At 39.2% G+C, this 16,766-nt stretch overlaps 1 protein-coding gene across 3 annotated transcripts in view; it reads left to right on the forward strand.

The window, feature by feature from the left end:
- The window catches only part of glra1 (glycine receptor, alpha 1), a 36,010-nt gene that overhangs the window by 10,396 nt on the left and 8,848 nt on the right, over positions 1–16,766 (forward strand). For 2 of the 3 annotated variants that reach the window (XM_047018865.1, XM_047018947.1), the window contains 7 exons: positions 961–999; positions 7,098–7,165; positions 9,975–10,198; positions 10,625–10,707; positions 10,845–10,982; positions 12,983–13,197; positions 15,477–15,623. In XM_047018865.1, coding sequence (XP_046874821.1) covers positions 961–999; positions 7,098–7,165; positions 9,975–10,198; positions 10,625–10,707; positions 10,845–10,982; positions 12,983–13,197; positions 15,477–15,623 — 914 coding nt within the window. The remainder of the gene's footprint in view (positions 1–960; positions 1,000–7,097; positions 7,166–9,974; positions 10,199–10,624; positions 10,708–10,844; positions 10,983–12,982; positions 13,198–15,476; positions 15,624–16,766) is intronic. The other variant, XM_047019033.1, reaches the window with a different exon arrangement.

Raw genomic sequence — 16,766 nt, forward strand, 5'->3', positions numbered from 1 at the left:
AAAATATTAAGTTATTATAATGAAGTTGGTTATATTTGGTCTGATAAAGAGATCATATTACAGATGTTTGATCTGGATGAGCAGTATTGTAAAACAATTGTGAATGAACATGCAAACATTTAAAGGATTTTTAGATTCATTATTTAATTAAACAGCATAGGTCTGAGACAGTTACTTATCTTATTTTGTGAATCTTTTATACAATTTATATTTTTCAGGGACTAGGTATGAAAACAGCTTTTTTCAGAAAGGCTTTAAATAGTTCAGTGTGAAACTGTGACTTTTCTTAAACTCAGTCTTTTTACATTACTGACTTCCTGAAGTTGGTTCACTATGTGGGTAGATAAAATGGTTTGGTAGGCAAAATGTATTTCCCAAAGCCTAATTATGTAGCCCAGAGGAAAGTAGAAATGCAGACAGAGATCAAATTCACTACACACATACCATTTGAATCTATTTTTAAAGAACAACTAAACCACAGTTTGCAAAATTAGAAATGTGCAATTTAGGACCAAATGAGGCAAATCAAACTAAGCGAAGCCGGTTTGACATGTAGTCTTTGCATTTTCCCCCTGTTCTCTCCGATGTATTGCATCTCTTTAGTGCATTTTGCTAACCCACCTTTGCCTCTTGTGAAGAGAACTGCATTGCACCCTATCCCCCACTCCTCTCATCTCCGTGCATTGCCTTTCCTCTCCTGCCCGCTATGGCATTGATTGATTACAAACCAGTGCATCCCCCCTTCCTGCTCTTGCCTTCAGTATGTTGGCCCCTCCAGTCTTCCCCTGCCCGCCACACACTCACTTTGCTGAAGTGTTGGCAACAGTGTGATATTAAGATAAATAAGCCGTGTTAATATGTTTTCATTGTTGTTTGCCTTCATGAGGTAAAACAACATGTTCTGTAGTAGTTCTCTACTGTTAGAATATGATGTGTTAATCCTAATCTTTTTTTCATTAGACCCACAAGGCACCAAATCAGAAGCTACACACAAGAAAGGTACTTTCTTTTTTATCATCCTGGGGATACAGTATGCTTCGTCCGGCAGGTACTGATAATAAAGATTTTTAAAAAGCTCATGCTTGAACTCAAAATTACGTAATTACTGTGCAATGTATATGTCCCTATGGTTTCCACTTGGAGGTTGGTAAACAGCTGGCCACAGAGCAAGTAGACCAAAACCTTTCTCCAAAGTCACATTTTATATACTTTAATGTATATTTTATGTTGACATTTCCCTCGACAAAGTGTTTTTTTGTTTTGTTTAAAGTATAAGGTAAATCTCACTGTGCAGAGGTGATTTTACCACTTACATTTGTACAGTAACGTAGAGATGCAAATGTTCTATTGTCTGATTCTCAAACACATGAGATAGTATATTATCCTATTGAAGTGATTATGATTACTGTAATTCCACTGACTGCTTTATGTGTTCCTGAAACACCCTTTTACTAACTGAACTTATTTCTAATAAGATAGATTGTATACTGTGCAAGACAAGGATTTTTGTAACTTGTCAAACCGTTGTGTGCGGTGTTGCTTAACTTCACTACTGTAGTTAGACTGGTTTAAACTTTTAAACCAAATCATGGACTGCATTAATTTCTCTCAGAATTGAAATCTGCTTCTCCAGTTCCATACCTTAATTTAACGGCTGTATAATTGAAACAGAATTCTGTATTCTATTACTAAGCGCTGATTGTACAGTGTAAAGATGCAATTAAGATGTATCCTGAGATTTTCTTTAAACTCTTCTGTGAATACAGTTGTCCAGTTGGCAGTTGTATTTCCATAAATAGAGTATGTGTACGTGTATGTGTATGTGTCTGTGTATGTGTGTGTGTGTGTGTGTGTGTGTGTGTGTGTGTGTGTGTGTGTGTGTGCATTTGAGTGTGTCAACAAAGAGGTTGACTTGCTCCAGACATGGACCTTTGATTTTGATCTCCTCTATTGGTAAAGACCAACCAAGAGGAAGATGTTGCTGCTCTGAATAGCTGCACACTCAACACGCTTGAAAGGATACTTGAACCTTATTTTCTTGTCAAGATGGTTATTGACCCAAAACACATTGGTTTGAAATCTGCAGTATATCTTTGCCCCTAAATGAAGCACTGTAATCATCCTGAGTGTAATGCACTGAGCTAAGCTACTTTTGTTTAGCCATATTAAGGGAACTTCAGCGTGTTGAAGGCAAGGGAGCTGGGTCTATGCTTGAGGTATCAGCACTTGACTGGCCCACTAGTGGATTTTGATTAGAGCACCAGCATTGTTTATTAGGGGTTTTTCATATCACATAACACATGAACTGTCTTCACTGAGGTTTTCTGTTGATTAATGCAAGACAAGATAATAAGTGGCTGTTACCTCGACACTACACTACTGTATGGTTGTGTTTATGTAGTGCTGTACTTCGATCTCTATTGAATACAGTTTCGTCAGACAGTATTTAAATCTTTTCACATTAGAGATTCAAATATTTTTGCCATTAGTCCACACATAATACACTATAATAATGTATTGTTATATATTAAAAAAAAAATCTGATCGTTTTTTTCTTAGAATTATTTAAAGATTTTTTTCCTTTGAAAGTTAAGTCTATGACACACCACAATGTGGAAAAAGTAAACGGGTCTGAATACTCAATTTCTCAATCACATACAGCCATTAATTTATAAAAAAGGAAATATATTACAACAAATAACACTACTTATGACACTGATCAGAGATTACAATTCTGTCTCGACAAAAGGTTGCGTCCAATAGGCCTTTAGAGGGGATCCTTAATCAAATGTATTCTAGATATGTACTGTGTTTTACATAAAAATGAGGACAAATGGATTCTGTGGAGAATTATTGTTGCATCGATCTGCGTTTGAGTTGCCAGGTTATGGTTTTTATGTGGCATCGATATGAAATCATTAGAAGAGCTCAATAGTAGCTGGATTGATCGAGCTAGCAGTCAACCGCAGCCTAATTTTATTTCCCTCTACTGCGCCTGGGTAGATTCTACTCAGTTGATTACTCCGCCAGATGACTGATACTGTAAAACTCAACATATCAGGAAATCCCATCCCCCTTCTCAGGACACACATCCTTTCTTTCATGATCAAACAAAACAACGACACAAAAAGGTCGGGCATAACAACAGACTTCTAATGCGATATTCTGGATCGATCAATTTAAGGATAGACACACCATCGATGCATTTGGTAATTCAGTAAACTATTCTTTATTTGCTGTATCTACACCACGGGGCTGCAGTCGATTGATGTCATTCTGGACTCACACCCCCTTCCTAGGCTACCATGTCCTCCCATCACTCACTGCTCGCCTCAGGCCCAAGGAAGCTGTGTGGTGATTTAGTTGTCTGTCATTAATTATAGGCATGCGTCAAAACAAACTCACTGGTTCTAAGAATCTACTGTGGCAGTACCATAGCAAGGCAGATATAACACCTTTTGGTAATACACACACACACACACACACAAAAACATACAGTACACACAAAAACAAAGACAGACACAATAAAAACACACTAACATACAGTACACATATGAACATATACACACATGCCCAAATCGTTATCGTTTTTCCCTCCATCTCTCCACCCATCCACCCCTTTTTCCCAACCCTGAATTTGAATACATTTCACCATCTAATTAATCCTAGATTCCCTCTGGCATTACAGTAGTGCAGAGGAGAAGTGTAATATTGGTATTTTTCACCCACTAAGTGTTTGGGGAAATAATGTTTCTCCCAAGTTCCCCTCTGTGAAAACATGATGGATGAGAACATATCTACCTTAGAGAAACCTCTATTTCTCAAGTTGCAGTCCAATTAAAACGTAAACAAAATGGTTTCTTTAGCAGTAAAACGCTGTTGAAAAAATCTCATGTAGCTTAACCGCCTTAATTGCTGTATGTGTGTCATACAGTATCTTAAATCCAAGATTCTTAATGTGATGATACATAATTGACATAACAAACTACCTACATCTCCTATTTTTTTAAGTGATATGAGTTAAGAATGTTTACACAACATACTCCAAGGTTTTCATGGAATCTGAAATGTCATCTTGCATCTTGAGTCACTCTCCTGTTGATTCAGATTTTGGACATTATTAAAACAACCTACAGCTCTTCTATCTTTTTTCTGAAAGTTGTTCATTAAGAAAACCCACATTTAAAATGTAAGTTATCTTTCTATATATCTGTCTGATCTGCTCTGACTATTCTCTGAACAAAATGGGTTCTGCTTCAGTTCTTTCATAATGTGTAGTATATGAATTAGATCAATAAAAAATTCAATTGCTTCGCAGACATCTTCTAGGATACAGACTAAGCAATATAAATATTTAATAGCCTTTGTTTTGCTGAAGACAGCACGATTGGGAAGTGGTGGTCCAGTATAGTTCCCATTTTTACTCCCAGACTTTGCGAGTGCATTTTTTTAAACGTACATTACATTATTTCACTTACACTACTATCAGTGCAGACTTAACTGTTTAACCTTGTGACATAGGAAACATGCAGTTTTACACCATCTGTGTTGCCAACGCCGTATCTTTTGAGCAGTCTTATTTTTTTCTTGATATGTATGCACCTCTCTGACTAGAGAGACTGTCTGAGACACTCCCGACTTCTTGATTTCATCATTCTGTCTGAATGTAATTCTCTCTCCTTTCAGCTCATTGATTAACCAGTATATAAATTCACGACCAGAACTGATGTCACACTGTTACAGGAGACAGGACTGATTTCTTCAGGATGGGAGTTTTTCGCGGTGGGAGTTTTTCTGGGAGTTTTTCCTTGTCTTCCTTGAGGGTTTAGGTTGGTTGAGGGGCAGTTCTATGGGCGCATGTGAAGCCCTCTGTGACATGCTTGCGTGTAAAAAGGGCTATACAAATAAATTTGATTTGATTTGATTTGATTCAGGATCAGTTTGTGGTCAGTCAGCAATTAGAGTAAACAAATAATGAAAGGTGTCACCAAGGTGGGTGCAAACTGTAAATTGGAAAATATACTGCTGATAAGTCGTATTGGGATTCCGAATGCGGATAGGTGCCCACATGGGACACACTAGTAACTTATGTTGTGGTCTAACCGAGTCAGGGGGTGGGGGCGTTTTATCACAGTTTATGGTTGTTGTCACTTGTTTTTTAATGAGAGAGAAGGTTGGGTAAAGAAACAAGGTTCTGATGGGCAGACAACTCTGTGGAGACAAAGTTGTTGCAGAGCTTACCACACATTCACACACGTACACACACACACACCTACACAAACACACCTACACAAACACACATACTGGCTGCCTTCTTTGCTGGGCTCAGACTGTTTGGCACAAACACAGTAAAGGAAATAATTCTGGGCTACAGTATGAGTCACCCTGCCTTGCTTGACAGTTAATTAACTGCCGTTTTTAGCCCCCCTCATCGCTCTCGTCTCTTCTTCTCTTTCTCTCTCTCTCTCCCTCTCTTTCTCCCCCTCAATTCCTCTCTCTGTTCCTCTCTCTGTCTCACTCTCCCTCTTTCCGTCTCTCTTTTTGTCTCCATCTTCCTTCATTGGTGGGCTAGGAACTGAAGTGTGGAGGAGGAAACAAGTAGCAGGACATCAGATTTACCCAAGCTTTACGTCACAAACTGCAAGGAATGTCAGGAGAAGACAAATGATTACATCCACTTCCTCTGCAGTGGGAGAGAGAGAGACCACAGCATGGGAGGGCCCTTAGTAGAACAGTATAAACCAGCTCTGCTGGAAACCATTCACAGAAAACATTTGCGATATGTTTTCCATTTCATGATGATTGAAGTATTTGTCACTCCTGACCACTTTTATGTGTTCATGCTATGAAGGCCAAACTGCGACGGACCTGTTTAATGTGACGTGGATTCAGTTATTTCTTCTTCTTTCCGCTATTTGCGTGCACACTATTACTATGGATTTATTGTTACGCTTTTCAGTATGTCAAGGGGATTCTAAATTGTTTGTTTTTTCCACAGTGCACCACTACCACAATGAGGCTTTCTTACTTCATGGGTTAACTAACTAGGTGTAAGTGTGTGTGTGTGTTTGTCTGTGTGTTTGTGTGTGCGTGCGTGCGTGTGTGTATTTCATCTGAATCTCAGATGATCTTCCTCTCCCGTGCCTCCAGCAACTGTGAGACTTTGACAGGAGGAGTAATTGGCCATCAGAATAATCCACAGCCCTCTGTTCATTATGGCCTTGAGCTATCTGAATTAGAAGGACAGAACATTAAACATGGGACTGTTTGTGTTTAAACAGGCAACTTATGACCTTGAATGACAACACAATGTATGACATGAACTACAGCTACATGGACCAATAGAAGACACCGTATTTCTGTAGAATATTAAATAAATTGAGAACACTTGCGACAGCTTTTTGTCGTTCACAAAAAATTGCAACGGATCAACAGTTTATAATTGTTAACAGTGTTTATCGTTTCAGTTCTTTTTCAATACAGTTTCTATGTTCAAATTTCTTCTTAATTTAAGGATACAACCATTTTTGCTTGCAATATAACTGTCACAAAAACATATCAATAGTGTTCTTATAGTTCGTTTTTTGTTGTGTATTGCACCAGTGACACAAATGTATTTACCTAATATGAATGCTTTTACTATTGATAGATGGATATATTTATAGTTCTTTTTTCATCTAAAGCATTTTCTATGTAAAATAAGGTTATCCTAGTGCCGATTTCAACTGGTGCCCAGTATGGTTAGGACAGTTTCCAATGTTAAGTTGGATAATATTGTAGGATGTCTGCTTCCATCCACTTCTTGACCTTCCAGACTTCACGTCCATATTTTTAAAAGGGTAATCTTATTTGTGTTTGTACAACCAGGTAGTTTGGACTTAAATGTATATTCAATGCAAAATAATGCAATTTGTTCTAACCTTGACACTGTTCTTTGAAAACAACCTTGGATATGTCTCTTATGATGTTATTTAGAAAATTATTTTTTATTGATTGTGTACCGGCTTTAAAGTTATATCTAGACACGCGCAGGACCTATACACACAGTGTGTAAAAATACTAAAAAAATATATCTTTTTTTGCCTTTTCATTCACAGGTCCACCTGTAAACGTAACTTGCAACATTTTTATTAACAGTTTTGGATCTATAGCTGAAACAACAATGGTAAGTTATTTATAAAAATAAAAAAAATGCTGTTAGATACCAGTATTGCTAAATTATTATAAATTATTTTCAGAAAAAAAAAAATTTTGAAATGATGATGTCCCTAACTTGTGGTCTGCAAAAAAAGAAAAAAAGAAAACCAGAATTGAATCACAAATGTTGAGGATATACACTTTCAGTGGTTTACTGGTTTCATTCAAAACCTAATTTCAATGTGCTATCAAAAGTCTCCCGTTTTATCCAAGATAATGTTAAAATGGTTTAAAGTTTAGGGCAGGAAAAAAATAGACACCAACAATATGCTCACGTCTGTCCTCTTATAGACGCCAGATCCCCATGTGAGGCTTGCCTTTAAACTGCTTCGAGCTGCAGAACCTGCTCATGCAGAACAAATGCTAGATTTTCCACTCTTTTCCTCCTCCAGTGCCAGTGGAATTGATTCGCATTCCGCAGCAGTCTCACTCCCTATTCTGTGAAGGCCAAGTGGTGAAACATAGAAAGGAAAGGAGGAGGGAAAGAAGTAGAGAAAGACATCAATAAATCTTTAGAGCTTTAAAAGGCTGCGGTCGGAGGAACAATGGCTCATGGTATAATGATCCAACAGACTGGGCCTCTCAGTGAGGGGCCGGCTCCCGTCCCCCTGGTCACCTGGTCCCACTGGTCCCCTGGTCCGCTTTCTGTCCTAATAGTTTACTCTGCTTTAAAAGTATCATCCTCAGGAGACTGGCCATTGGCTATCTAATTAGTTGTCAAGTCTCTTCTGTTTTGTACTGTAAGGATAAAGAGTAGAGAAAATAAATCGTAAGCAGAGTTATGCCTTGTTCGAAACGTGCTACCGAACACATATATACGAAACATATGCAAGATACCGTGCAAATGTCATATTCTTTCTGAAAGAACATGGGTAGAGAACTCTGTGGTGTGCCATGGGCTTGGATCTTATGCGTGTGTATATTAGAGAGAGTGCACCTAGTCAATATTAATTACACTCTTGACATATTGCTATTAGTGCGCCTTGGGTTACACTGATGAATATAATGGTATCTGTTGCATGCCTAAACCTTCCCTTTTTACACAGGGTAAGTGTGTTAATAAATATGCAGTGAATGAATCATACTGTAGTTACAACTTTGATAATAATCTTTTAATATTTTTTACTTTGAACTGATTATTCGTTGGTCTTTAAGATGTTGCGACCAGTTGACAAGGGAACATTTTATGCTATGCTAAGATAAATATAAAAACAGATAGACAGACATTACATACAGTACGAGTGGTCTTGAATTTTATTCCCCAAAATAATGTAGTTATAAACAGGCCATCTTTTGGGTTTGCCTGATTGCTCTAAAAATGTCCATCTAATATTGTGGCTGATTGCCATTCTAAATGTCACCTGCTGCACTCTGGCAGGGCTGATATGTTATTCTATGATGCATTGCTGCTTCAAAAGTTTAATGACCATTAAGGAATAACAGAAGTGTAGATCTGTATTGTAGAATAATTGACAATTAATGTGTAATCTTGTGGCTAAATGCCACTGCTGTAGCTCTATTTTCATTTTTACAGAGGGACATTTATATTCTGAAGCACCAGACCGATGACTGTTCATATCTTCCTCATTAAAGGTCCTATGAAGTTGTTAAATACTGTATATGAAATGTTCCTATAACATTCCAGTTGAGGGTTGTTAAAAACAAAAAACTATAAAGATATAAAAATGCAATACACAGTTGAAGCTGAGAGAAAAGAACACTTGTTTGTTTTTAAGATGTTGGTCTCTGTGTGTCTATTTTGGGTTGGAACTCCCTTCTCTTGAAAGTGCTACATTTGACCACGCAATGGTTGTACAATTTGTTGAGGAACTATTTGGAAGACAGACAGATTTGTCCTAGTCGTCTGATAAAATTAAGATAAGCAACGTTTTTCTTCCCCAGAGCAACTGTGAATGTATTTAGGTAAACAGACAGTGGAAATATGAACTTAGTTCATATTAGTACCATCACAACATCACTAATTCTGTAGGGGATCTATCTGTAATATGGAAAGGTCTAAAAACCCTTAAATGTGAACCAGTGTCTCCAGGTGGATGGTTGACTGAGAACAGCAGAAAAGTGGCACAGGCTGTGGGAACAAACCAGTTCTGGTCAGGACTAGTTAGGCCCAGAGTCTTGAAAAGGGCAAGCACAGCAAAAATTGAACAGATAAAAGCGTATTTACTACACACGCTTTATAGCAGGACCAACAATGGAGTGGTAAAGGAATTACAATGCAAGCTGTAGTGCAGGGTCAGATCCGATGCGTTGACCCTAGAAAATCTAGGTTTTCAGTTTTTTGCTTAAGGGCAATGTTGGTTAGCACTGAAGATGTGATACCAGTTGCCTTTTAATTCTACATTTACATTTAGAGTGTCAGCAGACACTCTTATCCAGAGCGACTTACAGTAAGTACAGGGACATAAGGCAAGGCAAGTAGGGTGAAGTGCTGTAGGGTGAAGTGCCTTGCCCAAGGACACAACATTATTTGGCACGGCTGGGAATCAAACCGCCATCCTTCTGCTTAATAGCCCGATTCCCTAACTGCTCAGGCATCTGACCCCCCCTTCAATAAATGCCACTTGAACCTGACCGAAGTTGTGCCTAGCAGCTGCTAGTTAACCACCACTGCTGCCTCTGTATTCAGCAAACACATCTGACGAAAAAATCCATTATTTGAAATGTTGACCGTTTATAATTTATTAATGTCAGATTTTGGGTCCACAGTTAAAACAAAGTCAAACGCCTGAATTGTTTTGATCAATTCTCTCCCCCAGGATTACAGAGTGAACATCTTCCTGAGGCAACAGTGGAATGATCCGCGCCTGGCCTATAGTGAGTACCCTGATGACAGCCTGGATCTGGATCCCTCTATGTTGGACTCCATCTGGAAACCTGATTTATTCTTTGCCAACGAGAAAGGAGCCAACTTCCACGAGGTCACCACCGACAACAAGTTGCTTCGGATTTCTAAAAATGGCAATGTTCTGTATAGTATAAGGTATCCTATTTCCTGATGTTTCCTTTTTCTTTGTATTTTCTGATTGGATGTGTGTTTGTCAATGTGGATGAACGCATGATAAGGCTTGGAATGGATTGAGATATTATTGCAATGTGGTGGGGCTCAATTTGAAAAATGTGAGTGAAGCCATTCAGTGACAGTATCTCAAGATGTAGGTAATTTATTTAGAGTTAGAATGTGTGGCAACTTTGAACTTTTGTGGTTGCATTGGGAAATATCCATTACAATTCGTTTAAACTAAACCCTCATATTTCTCAGCAACAAAATGTTATGTTTACGCATGTTTCTGAAGCAAAGTAGCAATTTTAGCAATATGGTGTTATGTTATTTTATTATTATATCATGTTATTGTTTAGCCCACTAGCTGTCTTATTATAACGGGTCAGGGCTATTTGTATTTGTCAGGATAACACTGATCCTTGCCTGTCCTATGGACCTGAAGAATTTCCCAATGGATGTGCAGACCTGTATTATGCAGCTGGAGAGCTGTAAGTACACATTCAGAAGAATGATTTATTTAGTATTCTGTGGCGATTATGGATTTATGGATGTCTCTCAGGTTGGCTGTCACATACATGAAAGTATGTGAGTGATCTTAATTTAATCCCATCTACCTTCTTTTCAGTCGGATATACAATGAATGACCTGATATTTGAGTGGGATGAGAAGGGAGCCGTGCAGGTGGCTGACGGGCTTACGCTGCCTCAGTTCTTACTGAAAGAAGAGAAAGACCTGCGGTACTGCACAAAGCACTACAACACAGGTTGGTTTTAGCACTCGTTTCTATCTCTTTTGTTTCTGATGTTTGTTTTTTCCTTAAAAGGATTTATGTGTCTGTCCATCGTTCCAATGTGCTCTCACTATTCTTTCTCTTTTTATCCCTTTCTCTAACTCTCGCTGTCTTTCTCTCGCCATCCATGTAATTTTCATTTAAAATGCATGGCAGATATGCCGGGTCACTAATTTGGCTGTTATTGATGGTGACCAGCAAAGAAGTGGTGATACGAAGGGCATTTTAACAACATGCAACCCTTGAATATTGAGAGAAAGGAGGATGGAAAAAGCTGGAGAGGAAGGACAGTGGCTATGCTCCATTTGTCCCTCATGGTCTTTTTCATTTAGCTGTACACCATCTGTCCGGTCAAGCCAGCCAGTCTGAAATCATCACACTCCAGATGAAACGGAAAAAAAGAAAACAGTGTGGAAATGTATGTAGTTTGAACTGCAAAACGTGGGAAGGTGAACACAAATGAGTGTGGAAAACAGTAGGTTCATTTATTGTATTGGATTGAGTTAGTGGGTTTGTTGAGCTGACGTTCAAATATTTTTTTCTTGTGCCTCTTCTCTTCAGACTTAATGTCATGGCACTCCATCTCCCTGATTATTTGAGAGACTGTGCCATCATTCAAAAGCAGGGTGACACTTCCAGTAGACAGGTGGAAAGATGCATAGTGTCTGTGTATGTAAGGCTCCCTCCCCAGTCTAGCAGCCTTGGCACGGCTGAGTACAGCTGCCAGATGGGCGTGATGAAACCCCCATGAACACACGCGTACACATGCACGCCCTGAACACGCGTACACACATGCACGCCCTGAACAGTGGTCAGGTTCAAACCTTGCACAGACGACTGGAGCCCATCTAAGCATGTGGCCAGAGAGCTGTTCTTCACTGTGCTGCCTCTGATCCCTTCTCTTTCTCCCTCTTTTTCGAAAAAAATGTCTGCCTCTTAATTTCTTTCTGCTATCCTATTTCTTTTTCTTTTCCCTTCCCCTGTGTTGGTGAACACAAGTGAAATCCCCTTAGGGTCTCCTCTCTCTCCTGCCATCCCCTCTCTTCCATCTCCGTCCCTTCTTGGAGACAATGTCTTCAAGGACAGTTCAGCCCCTCTATATTCCCCACCCCCCTCTCTTTCGCTCGCTCAATAGGGCTCTCTTTCTATCTGACCCCCCCCCCCCACCTTCCTCTCTCTTGATGTCTCCCTCCCCCTCTCTGTAGCCCATTATTCTATGACCATTCTGGCTTGTGTATGCGCGCTCTACTGCTCCGCAATCAACCACCGTTCAGGCCTAAGTATACGTGCTCTGCTGCCCCCCAATCAAGTATCAAATACGTTATATAATTAGTCTCAATTTCCTCAGATTGAACTGCTATTTCTTGAATATTGAAGATACATTCCTGGACTGGCTTTACTTTCAAGAATGTTACAGTTTATGTTGTCTGCTATCCCCATACACCCTCCTCTCGTGGAGAGATACAACCCCAGACACTGTGCTAGAACATTTATTGTGCTGGTGCATTGCAGTTTGGCGCGACTAGATTGTCAATGTCTTTTCATTTATGACTAGAAATATAACACGCGCACCATACACACAACACACACACAAACTTTACACACACGCGCAGGCCAAACTGAGAAAGATCCTGCTGGATGACTCCTTTCTTATGGAAAACATGGAATGTATCAGAAGAATAAATACGTTTTAATGAAGTTGCAGCCTTCCTTTACATCAGAAACAACAACTCTGATTAAATGGAAAGTCTTGGCAAATACAACTGTTTAGAATTTATCTTTACTGATTAAATTTATCTTTAGCATAGCGATTCTGGTATAACTCAGCGTACATTAGTGTCAGCCAAATCCCCTGGGAAACAAGACCAAAACCACATATCCAAAATAAATCCTTAGATTGGAGACAAAGTCACAAAAAAGGGTTTGTATGTCGTTTTGTTTTCTTATCTCCCATCCTCTTTTCTCCATCCCAGGCAAGTTCACCTGCATCGAGGTCCGTTTCCACTTGGAGCGGCAGATGGGATATTACCTCATCCAGATGTACATTCCTAGTCTGCTCATCGTCATCCTCTCCTGGGTCTCCTTCTGGATCAACATGGATGCTGCACCTGCAAGGGTGGGCCTGGGCATCACCACTGTGCTTACCATGACAACCCAGAGTTCAGGTTCCAGAGCTTCTCTGCCTAAGGTAGGACAGACACACCTGCAACAACCATTCACACACTTTTCTCTGAACGAACAATACCTGGCGCTCCAGTGGTCACCATTACACACCTGAACATGCCTTCATACACTGTTCTATACTGTACACGATGGTACACATTTGCTGAGCATGGTTATACTTTGACTTTGTAATACTTTTGTTTTTTGTTCCTGCTGTTTTATGCAGTCAGAAAGCCTTGTGGATTTCACTACACAAGATATATAACATTTGCCAGAGGAAATTGTACGGATAAAAAAAGTATGCACTATGATATGAGGTATTCATTACTAGTTTCCAAACTTCCTCAGAGTAAAATATGCAATGACTTAGATATCTATCTATATGTATAATGCAGATATGAACTAATTTAATTTGAGCTTTTTCTGAGGCACATGTTACCATGTTACATAACGGATTATTCAGCATGAGACACAGACCGCACTTACTGTCCTTAAAATGGTCAAACTCAGTATATCAAAGGAAACCTTTTATTTAAAAAAGAAAAGAAAATATATTTTTTTAGCTGGAGGGATTTTCAGATTAAAAGAGTCTTTGCATGAGGTAGTAGAATTGTATAATGATGTTCTGGGAAACTATCCTGCCCATTTTGTTTGTTGACATTAGGTGATTCATGTGCTCTGAAAATTGAACAAGTGAACCGTGATTTCTGTGCAGTTCAGCTGTCACAATAATGATCACACACCACAGCTGAGCTAAGGTGCATCCTTCTTTGCTTCTCTTCCTCTCCGTGCCAGTGTCACTGTGGCAGGGTCTATCAGAGGAAGCAAGAAAGAAAGAAAAAAATATGGAGAAAAAAACTAAGATGCGACAGTATCTTCATAGAACAACATATTTAAAAATAGACTCGTATTGATGTGTGTATTCCACACATTCCAGCAGTGAGTACTAATTTTAGAATTGCGTCATGTATGACCGGAAAATCTTTTTACTCATGGTCTCAGAGTGCTTTATGTGCCGTTTGGCAATCTTCAGGCTGGCTGTCATATGCCTTTTACTCAGGAGTGGCCTCTGTCTAGCCACAATCATAAACGCCTGATTGATGGAGTACTGCAGAGAGGGTTGTCCTTGTGACTGGTTCTCCCATCTCTGCAGAGGAACTGAAACTCTCTTAGAATGGCCATTTTGTTCTTATTTACCTCACTGACAGAAGCCTTTCGTGCCTAGTTACTTAGTTAGCCATCTTTAGGAGGAGATTTGGTGCTTCTGAACTCAATTTCACTATGATGGATCCACTGTTCTCCTGAGAACTTTCAATGTTGGTGTGTTTTTAAACCCTCACCACATCTGTGCCATGCCACACTTTTTAGAGGTCTACAGAGAGTTTTTGCTCTGTGGTTTTTGCTGTGACATGCTTTGTGAATGACAGGGACCTTATAAAGGCATGTATATCTTGTCATGTCCTATCATTTTATTTAGCTACATATTTAATACAATCAAGTTCTAGAACCATCTCAATGATCATCAAAGAAAACAGGATACAGCTCAATTTGTAGTGTCATAGCAAGGGCAGAGAACAGACTTTCTGTAGCTGCTTGATGAGTTATAGACGGCACTGACATGGACATTCATGTAGACCACCTCTTGTAAATCTGTCTGGCTGAGTGGTCCATCCCAACATTTCTGTATGGCACTTTATTTGATTATTTACTTGTTTTGTACATATATATAAATAGTATTGGACATGTTTGTACACAGCAAGACCCCCCTTGCAAAATATATATTTTTTTATCAACGAGATACCCTACACAAATAAAGGGTAAATCAAATTCAAGAAATAAATACACCATCTGCTTGTTTTTTATTGCCATGAAACCATACAATTCCTGTCACACCACACCAACTGGCAACTGCCACCCTTTCTTGTCTCACATGGCCGATTTTGTATTATTTGAACAATCTCTTTACACCCGTGCAGTTTGTAACACAACCTAAGATAGGATCCAGGACCACTGGCCTGTCAGAAACAGTGATCCTCAGCCAAGCAGACAGCCAGCCCTAGCTTGGTTTAGCCTCATCTGACCCAACCCATTCCCTTTTGGGTTCTATGTTCTTTCTGCCTGAGTGAGAAACTGCATGGCAAGTGAAATGACCATCCAGTGTACTGTTTTTAGACTGGATTGACGATTCTGGAGATGTTCAAAGGTGGGATACAAAATGAAGATGATGTATCAAAGTAATTACTTTTTTGTGGTTTGTCCGTCCAACGTGAAAAGCTAATCTTGAGTATGTGTGTTTACGAACAGGTCTCTTATGTGAAAGCCATTGACATCTGGATGGCTGTGTGCCTGCTGTTTGTGTTCTCCGCCCTGTTGGAATATGCTGCTGTCAACTTCATCGCCCGCCAACACAAGGAGCTGCTGCGATTCAGGAGGAGGAGACGACACATGAAGGTGAATCTCATTTTCACCCTTATCTTCTTATCCCTTCTACCATCTTGCACGCATTCACACCTGCACACCTTGTATTTACCACAACAAATGCACAAGGGATTATTTCATTGTCTGGGAGTACTGAAAGTAATGGAAGTTTTGGAAATGTAATCAGGCAGACTGGCTATCAGATACATAAGCTTGTATTAACTCCCTAGGCGATGCTATTTTGCGTCAGATAATACATAATTCAAAGGATTAGGGTCAAATGATAAATGTTATGTTTTGTAAAGAACATTTATAATATACTACACTTACTATTACTACTACTACTATTTGGACTCCTGTAGCTTACATAAATCAATAAAATTTTGATCAATTAAATTTAACAACATTTGGGTTCTGTACCTATTATCACTATTTTGACCAAGATTAAAATTTGGTCCAATGTATAGCTAATCTTGAGATAATGTCTGCATGGTAGAATGAGCTGATTTGCATAAATGGGAGGACTGGACAGTTCAGATAAACAGCACTTATTCCACAGATATGTATCTAGTAAGTTAATACAGTTACTTTATCCTTCATGAACCATGTGAATGCTTTTAAGTTCTATCCCCTTATTTGACGAAACTCTTTAAACTGATTCTGGAGTGCCACAGGGACCATTCTGGACTGCACACACAGTAACAGCAGTGAAACAGAAAAGGTAGCACTTTGCTGCAATCTAACTTGGAAACCTTTGGTCCCAAGCACATTCCCTTTACAGTACATAATGACAATGAAATAAAACAGTCTAATTTGGTGGATTTATCACATATGGACGACTTCAGCAATCCCTCAGATCCGAGGGTGCATGGTCTGCATTGATCATTGCATATACCAGAGGACAATAAGATCTAGACTTCAGATGGTTTGCTTTTTTCTTTTTAACAGTTAATCAATCAATTTTATCTGTGCAGTGTTATTAGTCTCCACCCTGGGTATCGAACAAGATGTAAACCTGTCAGTCGTGGAGAATATAAGAAAATTGCTTCGCTGAGTCTGAAGCTTAGGCAATGGATGAATGAATAAAGTCAAAGAAAAACCAAACATCACATGCCCCACACAAACGTTGCTTAAACTCCTTAGTGTGTGTATGTGTGTTTGCATGTGAGGTTGTGT

Source organism: Hypomesus transpacificus, chromosome 1 (assembly GCF_021917145.1).
Source record: "Hypomesus transpacificus isolate Combined female chromosome 1, fHypTra1, whole genome shotgun sequence".
NCBI classification, from domain to species: domain Eukaryota; kingdom Metazoa; phylum Chordata; class Actinopteri; order Osmeriformes; family Osmeridae; genus Hypomesus; species Hypomesus transpacificus.